At 40.4% G+C, this 12,829-nt stretch overlaps 1 protein-coding gene across 2 annotated transcripts; it reads right to left on the reverse strand.

Moving 5' to 3' along the window:
• Positions 1-766: 766 nt before the first annotated feature.
• LOC137131032 (basic helix-loop-helix transcription factor scleraxis-like) lies at positions 767-12,126 on the reverse strand. 2 transcript variants are annotated; one of them, XM_067511805.1, is made up of 3 exons: positions 11,231-12,126; positions 10,766-10,982; positions 767-1,587 (listed from the first exon to the last, which is right to left on the reverse strand). In XM_067511805.1, the coding sequence occupies exons 1-3, from the start codon at positions 11,635-11,637 to the stop codon at positions 1,549-1,551; spliced, it is 663 nt and encodes a 220-aa protein (XP_067367906.1). In that variant the 5' UTR covers positions 11,638-12,126; the 3' UTR covers positions 767-1,548. The 2 variants fall into 2 exon arrangements, with proteins under 2 accessions (XP_067367906.1, XP_067367905.1); XM_067511804.1 differs by lacking the exon at positions 767-1,587 and adding an exon at positions 6,323-8,957.
• Positions 12,127-12,829: the final 703 nt, after the last annotated feature.

Consider the following 12,829-nt stretch of genomic DNA (forward strand, 5'->3'; position numbering starts at 1 on the left):
AATAGTGTCAGCTTTTTTCAAATCAGAAGGGCAACATTCCACATTGCTAATGTCCTGATCATTTTCCATGAAGGAAAAAAAAACCCAGAGGGAAGCTGGAAGAGAGGGACGATGAAGAAAGACATGGAAAGAGCAGAGAAGAAAGGGCAGAAAGACAGATATATACAGAGATAGATAAAGGTAGATAGAAGGTAAGTGGTGCATAGCTGAACACGCTGGAAAGCCATCACCAACCAGACTTTGGCCTGTAGCACTCCGGGGAAAAGAAAGGAAGAGCAGAGCAGAGAAGAGCATGTGGAAAGGTAAGGTAGAGGACAGCGAGGGGACACAAGCAGATGTCCAAGTAGTCATACCTGCAGATTCGATCTTGGTGCCCCCCCCCCTTCTCCCTCTCTCCTATTTCCTCTGCTTCTCAAACCCCTCTTGTCCGCCTTATCCTCTGCCCCTCTGTCTGTCTGCTCTGATCTTTTTTCCCCAGAAGAGAAGGAAATAAAAAGGTGGAAATGTGTGTGTGTGTGTTTGAGAGAAAAAAGAGGGATGAGACTGAGAGTCAAAGGTAAATGTGAAAATTAGGATGATTTAAGCTACATGTGTAGTTGTTGTGAAACATGCTGTACTGCTTCTTGGCTAAAATAATTTTTTGAAACTTTCAAAATCATCTCTCTTCTAACTGCAAAAATGAGCGAAAGTACAATAAAAACCACCACGTCGCATTAAAATGTCCCAGCAGCAAAATACATTTTCACAGTGGAAAAGTTTTAAAATGTTTATTGGTTTAAACTGGAGGATTTCAGAGCACAATCTGTTCAAAATACCACTGACATATGAATGAAAATATACATCCAGATATACAAAAAATTTATTGGTCATCTTGAGTTATTTTCCAGCATTAAGACACTTAAAAAAATGAAATGATGATGATATGATTACAACTGGCCAATACCACAGAAGTTCCATCATGTTTTAAGTGATAGCCATAAACTGTGTCATCAGCAAATGTTTTGTACCTCCTCATGATTCCTAACAAATGCCATATGCCTGTTAAATAACATCGTATCATTATATAATGTTATGTCACATAAATATACATTTCTTATTCAGTTTACACATTAATAACAGACAGCTTCTGATGAATACACATTTGTCTTTCATAAGTTTAATGTTTTTTGATCATGTGCCTCAAGTTCCTTAGACTCTGAAGAGTTGCTGAGTCTTTGAACCATACAGTGAAAAGTCTCAATGATATTGAAAGATTCGTCATGGTGTTAATACAAATTTGAGAGCCGTTTAAAAGTAGTGATGAAAAGTGTCTCAAATTTTAAAACACTCTCCCAGAGTAAGGAGAAAAATTAAGAAGTGAACAAAAATAAATGCTTTGTGAAGTTCCTGGAAAAGTCCTGGAAGTGCTGTAGATGTCCTTCAAAGGTCTTTGAAATGCATTGTCTGAATTGCAAGTCTCATACGTCTTCAAGTTGCAGTAACTGTAAAATCACTCAAAGCGCTGTCAAAACGAGCAGCATTTAATCCGCGTGGTTTGCGTTCTCGTTGTTAGCTTCTGATGGCTGTCTTCCTGTCTCTGTCTTTGTTCTGCAACAGAGAAAACAACAAGTCCCATCATCACTGATTCAATTGAAATCTATGTAAAGCAAAAGTTACAGTTAGTCCTAACATAAACAGAGGGAAACAGCTGGTGGCATATAACCTTTTGCATGTCCTTTCACATTTTTATCATAGTCTGCTCCAGAAACTTGTTTGACAGAATCCGCTCTAGTTACATAAACGTGTACAAATAAAACACCTTGTGTGCCTGGTTTAAACTGAAACTGGGGCGGTTTTCCAACTCCTCTTCTCAAATATGCTTAACATGTCAGTAAGACTGCTATGTTTGATGTCAGGCCCTAAATTGTGGTGTCATGAAAGCAAAATGCACATCTTGGAAAGAGATACTGTTTTATTGCAACCATTGGCACACTCAATTAATGTGGTTTTGTCAGTAGGCCAAGGTTGCTAATATCCTTCCACTGTTGGAAAAGGTAAATTAACCCTGACTGCATCCAGTAAATTCACATATTATGTAGAGTATTATACACACATCAGTTGAAGTAGCAGTTATCATCAAGTATTTGCTTTAAATAAATTTTTGACTTGAACAGTGAAATCGTAAGTGTGACAACCCTGCAAGATGATATGCCTTTCATTCATTTGTGGTATCAGAACAGAGGATTCTTGATTTCCTGGCTGGTGAGGAGACTGTCTCTATCTGGCCAGGAAAATAACATCACATTTTCCCTCCTCACCTAACCTCCACTCTGCTCACTTCTCAGGCCATCTACCACTGGCTTTTCAAGCTCCAATCCACAGATTTTACTGAGCACACCACTGAGTTATATGCAACACACGTCACCCCTGCTTTGGTAAATACATCTTAGGGCAGCTGTTTCCAAGATTATCTCAAATGATCTTCTTTATTTATTTATTTAGAGATCAATTTCACATTTCACAAAAGCGCTACAGTGAAACTACAACTTCATCTCCTGAAATTTTATCTCCTACTCTCATATCATCTCGACTTTCTCTGCCCCCCTCCCTCGCTCCCCTCATCGGCCAAACACCTGTTACACATTTCCTCTCAGACCGTGCATTAAGTGTAGGTGTTTGGAAAAATCCGATTGACTGACATCAACAAAGGTGGGTAGGTGTTTGGAAGGGTATCAGGCAGTAATGAGGGGAGTGAGATCATAGGATTTGGAGAGGAATTGGTCCTCCCACTGATTGAGGTGAGTGAGGAGACACAGGAACTATTACTGTCAAATTCTTCCTCCTGTTGGATTGAGAGTATAGGATCATTATTAGACTGCAATTATCTAGACACAGACTATAACCACTGTATTTTTGCTCCTTGATTTTGTTCTTCTTGTTGTTTACTGCTGATTTTCTTTTTTAAATTAATAGTGCTAAATGGAAATGTGTACAGTATGTTGAGATACATCTACTACAGTTACAGTAAGAATGTGCCATACAAATCAAAGAGTCGCTGGTCATCGATAAAACATTTCACTCTAGTGATTAATAATTACAGTGTATGGTTAGAAGATTCTATTGAAGTAATAAGGGTAAGTAGTGAATCTGACTAATTGCAAATTCAACCAGTTTCAACCAGTCATTTAGTATATAAATATAATTTGGGGGGGATGAAAATGCATGAAACAGACTCAAATCATCTCACAATGCAGTGTAAGAATCAGTCATCGCTATCCAAGACCGTACAATCATCACAAATGTCAGTGAAGAAAGGGTTACATTAGCAAGATAATATTAATGACCTGAATAGTGCTCAAAATGTATCTAAATTTTATCATGTGACACATTTTATAACCTGCATGGCTTTGTCTTAGCTAGAAATGTTGAACAAATACATGATATCAAACAAAGCCTGAAAACTTTTTGGCCTCGATTTGGCATTGCTGTTATTGTGCTTCCTTTTAACACAAACCATAAAACCAACAGCTGGAAGACACAACAGCAGCCGGACTCTACGGTGTCTGTTGGAAGGCACTGTGGAAAATTGTAGGTACTGTATTTATCAGTGGAAAAGTACTTGATGTGGGATAAAGAAAGTGTGTACATGAAAACTCCAATTCAAAAACTGTGCATGACAATAGGCTGATTTACCAAATTACATCAAATTACCATGACATCAGCCCACGCCTCACTGTGCGTGCTCAGCTGGTGAAGGCGGTTCAGCTGTAACTGGTTCAGTCAAAAGAGGAGGCCTGGCTTGGTAGTCAAAACAATCTCTGAAGACTAATAGGGCATGGTCGGATGACATCTCTGCTCTCTCTTTCTCTCTTCAAACACCCACACATACATAAACACACAGACATGCTGACTTCCCAAGGGGGTGATCTGTCCGACACTAATATGATTACCTCATGATATTTACTTTAGATACAGTCTGATGATATTTCCACACTGGAACAATATTATTGTCTTATCAAAGGAAAGTCTGTCTTTAGTTTAATGTGAAGACAGTAAACAGTCTTTTTAAGCATTTTATTCACAAATTCAAACTTTGATATTGTTTTCCCTCATTTTACCTATAACTGTGGGTTTTCCACAGTCCCTCTCTTTCTTTTTTCTTGGGTTAAACCGTCAAATACAAACATCTAATTTAGTCTCTGGCTGCACGAGAAGACGAAGGACTGGTTGGAAAATATAATTGCACTTGGGTAGTGGCCTGACAATCTTATAAGGAGAATGGTATTCAACCATGAAATAAAAACTGCTAATATCCCTTTTAGTTTATCAAGTGGAAATATATGAATGTGCGTCAGTGCCTGGAGAGGTTAACAGAAGTTGTAATTACCTCCATAAATGATAATGAATTAGATCATAGGCATATAATAAAATGGTGCGACAAATAACATCAAGCATTCAAATAAAGCTAACTATCACACAAAATAAGCCACAGTCTGTCATTATGTGGCTTTTATCAGACTGTGATTCAGGTTCAATGGGGTTTGCTAATAAGCATCCTGATAGCTTCAGAAAGCACTTCATGTTAGATTGCCTAATCAGATGTAGTTCACACCAGGCAGCCACACATGTATTTAATTATCCCCACATTTTAATAATTTGTTTTGACTGCAGTAAAAGCCCAACATAATTTTCGCCGGTCTCAGCTGACTTCATTCTGCTACATTACCCACTAACCATCACTTCATCATCAGTGCTGTGATGTGCACCCTGCAAAAACCAATGTGTCATTAGCTTCAGCAGTTATTGTTTTAAGAAACTGCACAATTTAAACTTGCGTTTCTTTGTGCTGTAGATTTCTTTTAGATTTGCTCTTTGCCTGGCTCAGCTTTCTGTAGCTTTGTTTTAATTTGCTCCATGAGCAACCCTCTCCCTAAAGACCAAAGGACAACAGAATGATAGTTTTCCTAATAGATTTTGTTAGTTATGTGACCCGGCTTCTTCTGTTGGTCTTAAATTAGGCTTTAACTGCTCCCATCTGTGCTGAGAATACACAGACAGGTCCATGCATGAAGGCACACAGCCATACAGAAAGCCAGTCTCACACACGCACATACAGACACACACCCAACGTGGATGAGAGTATGTTTGAATAATGCCTGTAGTATTCTAGATACCTTCAGTGCACCTCATTAGCATAGCTCCAAACGAGAAGCAAACAAGCAAAGCTCTTGCTCGTGAATCACAATACATTAACTTCGAGTCAACACCAGCATTATCAGTAAATGAGGGTAATTTGGTTTTCATCTATGACTTTGAAATGTCCACCTGTGACGTAATGCTTTTTTCCACTGAAAACAGACTAATAACCAAATGACTGTAAAACCACAGTCATTAACATGCTCTTGCACATGTTCTATCCATGCATTTAAGCCCTCTTAAGGTGCATGGTTCATTTGATCTCTATAAAGAAGCAAAGTGTAGTTTCAGCACAGTCGAAAACCAACTGTCCAAACTGGAGGATAAATAGCTAAGTTGATTATCCTGCTGAGTTGTTGGCCATTTCTCCCGCTCGCTTTCTCTCCTTCTCCATCTATGTTTCCACAACTTCCTGCACACCATTAGTTTAGAAAGTGTTGAAAGCACAGCCGTCGTCCAGGGCTCTTTAACTGAGTAATCATATATGAGGTTTTTTGGGTGTCTAGGAAGAAGCAATGAACTGCCGTCTGGCTGAAAAGACTAGAAAAAAATAGAAGTAGAGTGAAATGCTTTTGATAAAACTGTGGGTTTGTTGCACTGTACGGTTTTGTGTCAGTATTTCTACGCTTGTGCATGTGTGCGCGTGTGTGTGCATGTGTCATTTGTGTAGGTGTGAGTGTGTATATAAGCAGGCAGGGCGTTTCACGCAGAGTGGTTTCCAGGCTTCTTTAACATCACCATCAAAGCCCAACGTAAATGTGTTTCTAATAGCTGCAGCTGAATTAAACACTGGCTGTGCAGGCCTCAGCAGAGGATAAATCATTTACAGAACAATTAGCTCATTGGTTGCTCCGCTCTGTACCGCCAATGACTTCCAGACTTGGAGAGCCAGCCAGTGTGTGCCTGTGTCTCTGTGTGTGTATACTGTACTATATATTCAGAGACACATATAAAATTTCACTCATTGTGTCACTCAGAAAAGCCTCAAATAAACACACACATACGAGTTCACTTTTTTCTCTCTCTCTATCAACTCCAACACACACAAACACACAGACACACACATGAAGAGATAAGTCAGTTTCCAATTGCACGGTGCAGTTTTAGTGCCACTGTCTTTTCATCCACCCTGCTTTCCAGCCGCCCACAACAATCATCACCTATAAAAGTTTTACAGCAGCCCAGATGTAAATTAAAACTGTTTGCAATATTAGGAGGAGTATACATCATTTATTAGGTTTGCTGTCTCACTAAATTTATACATTTCTATTTGGTTTATAGAAAATTCCAAATAAATCACATTCCTTCAACTTGGAATTAAATCAGGGTCGTGCCTTAAAATGCTTGTAAAGTCGACTAAACTCAACCGTCTCAAAGGGACAATGGTCTTTTTACAGCAACCACACTATAAGTATCATAGTTGAAAATTTTATTTTGTTTCCAAACACATAAATTCTCTCTTTTGAATTCATCAAACATTGAAAACTGCTTGGACTTGTTATACCAAGCCTAAAAGAAAGGTTCAGCATGACTAACATAGTATTAATGACAGCACCGGCTAAACATCATCTCAGCATCATTCAGCTGCATACAAGTACTCTATTTACTATTAACTAAGTACAAATAAACATGTATTAGTACCACTGCAGATGCCCAACTGGTACAGAACATTTCAACATCAGTCATCATGCCTTCTTTCAGTGACAGACTGGCAATAGTAGATTGACGTGATATCTAAAAAAGCTGCAGTTCTGCAGTATTCCTGCTGTAGGCACCTGACAGTTGCACTGATCAGCAGAGTTAGAGAGGCCTAACACAGGATCTCTGCATCAATCACCTAGACAGCATGGGGATTTAAGCAGCTCACAGCTCACCTCAATCCTCTACCCTCAACCATGTACATCTCATTTACAGATGTAGCCATCAGGAGCGTCCCTGTTTTTACTGCATACATCAAAGACACCAGTGTGTGAAGGCTGTGCTCCAGTCTGTCCATGCCAAACTGCTGGTGCTCCACCCCAGAAATGTTTTTTATGAAAAGTCAAAATTGACCACGATGTATGTGGATACTTAAGGGATAACTTGGCTTCTGATCAAAAGATACTAAGTAAAAAACATGCCCCCTTGTACTGTATGTCACTCTACATGACAATTTGAGAAGGGAAAAACTCATTTAACAGAAGTACAGCTGTATGCATCATACTATACATTCTACATGGTTTCTACAAGGGTTTTTATTGGACTTTCCTCAAAGCGTTTTTTTAAAAGATAAAGCATGAAAAAATACTTTTTAAAAATGCACCATACTACTTTTAATAATTTACTTTGCATCACATTACCCATCTACAATTCTGGTGACTCAATCTGAATATCTCTCAGTAATTTACCTAAAGTCATATAGATAATTAAGTCACATACAGCATGTATCCCATGTAATATGCAGTAGTTCGGCTCTCTCTGTGCAGTAGTCTGACAGGGTTATTTCATTTGAAATAGTGTATACACACATAATAAGAGGAAATGAGCGTATACTTTTCTCACTTTCACCCTCTCCCACATTGGAAATAAGTGTAATTGAAGCAGCTGCTCTAAGCAGACCTGACAGCTGTGATGAACCTCAATGACCATAAAAACATACAAAGAGAGCACTCAGGACACAAAGTCTCATTTTACGTTCACAATCGTTTCCTCTCTGTAATCACAGCATTGACTCTGCCCTTTAGCCCACTTAAATGCACTGTATAGTCACTTTTGCAGGGGAAAATGAAATGCTCTCAGGTTCTGCCAATCAGAGTTAACCACTTAAAGGCCGGGTGAATCCAGACTCTCTTTTTTTTGCCTGAAACAATTTGCATAGTAATCCTATCAATAGTGTAATCCAGACATGCAATATGTTCTCAGAAGCACTATTTCTACACAATTCCACAGTGATATCTTTCACTACTACTATGTTAATTTGTTATAAATTAGAAATGTCTGATGGTATTTTTCTTGTTACATGTCCAAACGTGTAACAACTCAACTGTTTGACTCAGAATAAGCTCTTACTGCATCAAAAGCTTAAACGCATCAAACAGGCTTTAATCCACTGCAGAATAGCTGACATAGTCACCAACAAACAAACCATTTCCACCTGTTTGAGTCAAGCAGGTGGAAATTACAATCTACAGAACCCTATAGTTTAATTTGGAACAAATGAAAGTACATAGCATTTTGGAGTTGTTTCTATAAATTTGATAAACGCGTGTGGTACCGACATTTATTATCAATATATTTTGTTTTTTTATAATATATGAGACTACACTAAATGTACCTTACACAACCTGTTTTTCTTCCTCCAGACTCATGATTGTGTCAATTTGTTAATTAAATAATCCGTCATTATTATCCATGATTATCAATTATTAAAAATAATGGATAATGAAAACATGTTTTTCACCAGTGCAATTCATGAAAAAGAGTACAATTGCTTGTGGCACACCACGCATCATATACACTGCACTATTATGACTTTCTACACAGTTAATGTGAAACAGCACAATGTGATTGACAGTGAGTAGCAGAGCCTTAGTCAAAGTGTCTCTGTTTTCACATGAGAAAGATTCAAAATTATTATCTACTCAGCATGCATTTACAGGTCAGTCATGCATCTGCAGCAGTGAGTTGACAGCAGCAGATAGTATTGCGCAGCTCCTACTGACAGCTCTGCCCTCCACCGGGCTGATCGATATGCACTGAGCTGGTGCAGAGCTCGGGGGGACAAGAAGGACGTGGGGCTCCAGCTGAGGAGGAAAAAGAGCAAAGGAAAAAGGAAGGATGTACAGAAGCAAAAAGAAAAGGAGACTGGTTTCTGGTTGGTTATCTCCCAGACAAGGGTGTCTGGGTTTAGACACCAAACACATATAGGCTTTCACTTGCAGAGGTTCAGAAGGGAGACAGGAGGGAGGGGGAGACGCACACTGCTGAGACTCAGGTTATCCCCCAGCTAAAGGGTCTCTGGGTTTAGACACTGAGGAGGGTATTAGCTTTCACACACTGCTGGGGTAACGGGGGAGTCTGCCAGATGTCAGCTCCTTACCCATAAATCCTGCTAAATGGGCAACGGCTATGAGTTAGGGGGGGGAAGCTGACTGGACGTCACCTCTCTATCGTCCTCTGTGGTTTTTGCCTAAGGAGTGATGTAAATTTGGATTTTAATCGGCTGATGTCAATTCTTCATTCTCTGTTATTTCTCATCAGACTGACAGTCTTCTGATACTGAAAATTGTCCTGATTATGTCTGTTCCCTGTTCCCAATCAATCAAATATTGAGTTGAAACTTCCATTGGGTTAATTGCTATTTTTCTGTGTATCTATTAAGGTGAAGAATGAGTGCGACATTGGAGAAAGAGTGGAAGAGGAAGTGTGCTATCACTTTCACTGAAAAGAGAAAAAAGTAAGTAATTGTCTTTTGTTGTGTGTTTAAATTCAATGCAATGTTACTTGAAAGAGCTACTACGACAACGTATAAGTGTACACATTTAGTACCTGCATTTCATCTTGTGGCATTTAGTTTCAGTGGAACAAAGCCATTACCAGTGTGGGTATCTGTTCTCCGGGACGTGAGATTAAAAGCCTTGTATTCAGGCTGACGTCAATACATTTTTTAAAATTATACACATGGTTTGGATGGAGTTCATGGGCTCCCGGATCATAAATCTGACTCACTGCATAAATAGGTTTGTAAACTTTAAATACATATTTTAAAGAATAAAAAAGAAAAATGTAGAAGGGATGCACTTTTAGTCGCTGTTATGGTGAAAAAGGCTGTGTGCTGTTTGACCCACCTCTCTGATCAGCCCTGCCTCAGCTGCTCTGACACAAAATAATCACTTCTTTACTGTCAAGTCGGTTTCAAAAACCACCTTGAACTTTCAAGCCACCTGCTCGAGCTAAACTAACCCCCAAAAGTACAATAATGCACAGTCCTTCACCCCAGAAGAGGACTTTAAAGAGGTTCTGCCTTTAAAATCCCTAAGGGCCAATCAGGTTTATAGACACACTCAGTGATCTCAGGTCAGCTTTAAACACCAGACTGACCCTAAAACACAACGCAGTTTCCCAAAAGAAGCTTCAGTCCTATATAGATTTTTTAATTCTTCTATTCAAAAAAGTGTTACAGAATACATTTATAATAGTTGTTTAGGTGAAATGAAAATAGTCAAGAGCTCTAATTATTTTCCTACTATTTAATGACACTTTTAAAGTGATGATTACTCAGCTGTATTGAGGGGTTTGTTATAAACGCTATTTTTGATCTATCTTTACTTCAGAGATCAATGGCTTTCGGTTTGTCCCTTCGATGGTTACCACAGCGGAACATGCGCCATGACAGACGCCCTTCCTGCCGCAACCCTTCCATTTTATCCGGGCTCGGGAAAGGCACAAAGGTAGCCCTCGATGGCTGGGTGGGGCCACACCTGGTGGAGTGGCATTCGATCCTGCGGCTTTCTGCATCCCAACCCGATGCTCTACCCATTGATCCACCAGGCCTCCTTTCGATCTATCTTTACTTATTTATTTCTTTTTTTACTTAAAATTATCTGCTCACCATTTTCCTCTGGTTGCTGAGGCAGAAAGTACAGATGTGCTTGGGCTGAGTTGATTGGTCAGATCCCCGGTTAGGGGAGGAGTTCACGTGGAAGAACGGTGGTGAGGGAGCGTGGCATGGCTGTCCGTCATGAAGCCCCTCGCCCAGGAGCAAGACGTTGCCCAGATGACTTATGTAGCTGCTGGCCAAACGTAGCGTCTCGATCTTTGACAGCTTTCTAATCATCAAAATAGAGCAAGTCGCATTAATAAAGAAAACAACATTTTTAGTTGTAATTTGAAAAATGAAATTAGCAGGCATTGGAACTTTTTATACGGTATTTTAAAATAGAGACACAACAAACATCATTCTGTCTGTATGACTTCCCAGATTCTATGAAATATCTGACACACTGTGGCATTGCCTCAGTTACAGTATTTGTGCGTGAGACCAAACGTCAGGGCACACGGGTGAATCATTCTGTACCTGTCTGCTGGCTCGGTGGGGATGAGTGTGCGAAGTGCTGTGAATGCTGTGTTGACAGAATTAGTGCGATCTCTCTCCCTTGCGTTGGCCGCAGTCCTCTGGCGAATCTCGCCTGGGGGAGATGACCCCGTGGGGCCAAGCCTTGCAGCCATGCCCACTGCACCTATACCACCGCCTCCTCCTCCTCCACCACCACACAGCTTCCTCTTCCTGTTCACCTTGATGTGAAAGGCAGATGGTGATGAGGATGACAGGCGGAAGGCAGCCGAGTTGGAGGAGTTTGTGCTACGTTCCTCTGAGCCTGAGCCCTCGCTGCCATTCTCATCATCGTCTTCGGAGAGGAGTGCAATGTCGCCATACAAAAAGCGACCTGCAGGAGGTGCCGTGCGCAGCATGGCAAATGTCATCTCCAACACAGCAATGAGTTACAAAGGTTTCTTGATGCTGGTAATAAAGTTGTCCAACAATGAAATAGTTACTTTAACCTCAAATTTTGTTAAGTCAGGTTGAATCAGATTTGGACGAGTGGAGTTAGGTTTGGTTTAATAAATAACCAGGTAAGTAAGGAGTCAATAGTGACTTGACCTCAGAGCGGCTGTCACAGATTCCCGATCCCTCTTGTTGTTGGTTCTTGGTTTGTGCAAAAACACCTTATGTCCCAAAAGTCAGCCTCTAAATTAATCCTTTGAAGAAAATAGATTTTATAATGTCATGTTGAAGTCAGATTGTTTTGGATTCATCTTCTGTTTCTTCTCTAGACTGCTTTCTTAGTCCTTTGTTTCTTTGGTTGTCTGTTTTAATTTATATAGCAAAAACTACTCCCAGTCTTTAGCAGTGGTTTGACTCTCTCTTGCTTTCTATTGGTCTCGCTCTTGCCCTTCTCCCTCTTTGCTCCACGTGTGCCTGCTGTCTGAGTGTTTCCTTCTGCCTCTGGTCTTATAGCTGGTGGGAGGGCCGGAGGACTCCTCTGCTCCACCCTCTGAGCAATAAGGGTCCCTCAGCTGCTGTCTAGAAGCAGGCCGGAGAGACCAGAGGCAAGAGGCAAACCATCAGCAGGAGTTTGTTTTGGCTGCACACTGGTGTGTTTCGAGGGGAATCCACCCTAAAACCGAAGTTGCATCATGCTCATTTACTAAGTGGGTTTGATGACCTTAGAGGCCATGGTGCCATCAGAAACTCACATTCCTAACAGCATGAATTCTGCATCCACATTCCCATTCACTTTCTTGGAGGGGGACTTGCCATGAGTTTTTTTTAGCTGGACGAGTTTTTCTTCTTCCAGATTTATTTGACACAGCAAGCTACCAGTAAGACAGGAGTTTGCAAAAACTAATGTTTTCTTCACCCACTTTTTTGACAGCAAGTAGCTGAGAAGCTTGAAGTTCCCTTTGTCTCTTTTTCCTCACGCTGCCTCCTCTTCTGTGCTTTGTTTTTCCCTGGACAGCAAGCTGGGAAACTGGCTGCCGCAGCACTGGATGCTGACAGTTCAGGCTGAGCTTGTGGCTGAAGCCGTTAACAGGGTTAATTTGGCCATGGCCAAAGCCTTTTATATTTCTACGAGCTGTGTCACTGGAGGGGCCTGCAAGTAGTTTGCCTTGA

This window comes from Channa argus, chromosome 7 (assembly GCF_033026475.1).
Source record: "Channa argus isolate prfri chromosome 7, Channa argus male v1.0, whole genome shotgun sequence".
NCBI classification, from domain to species: domain Eukaryota; kingdom Metazoa; phylum Chordata; class Actinopteri; order Anabantiformes; family Channidae; genus Channa; species Channa argus.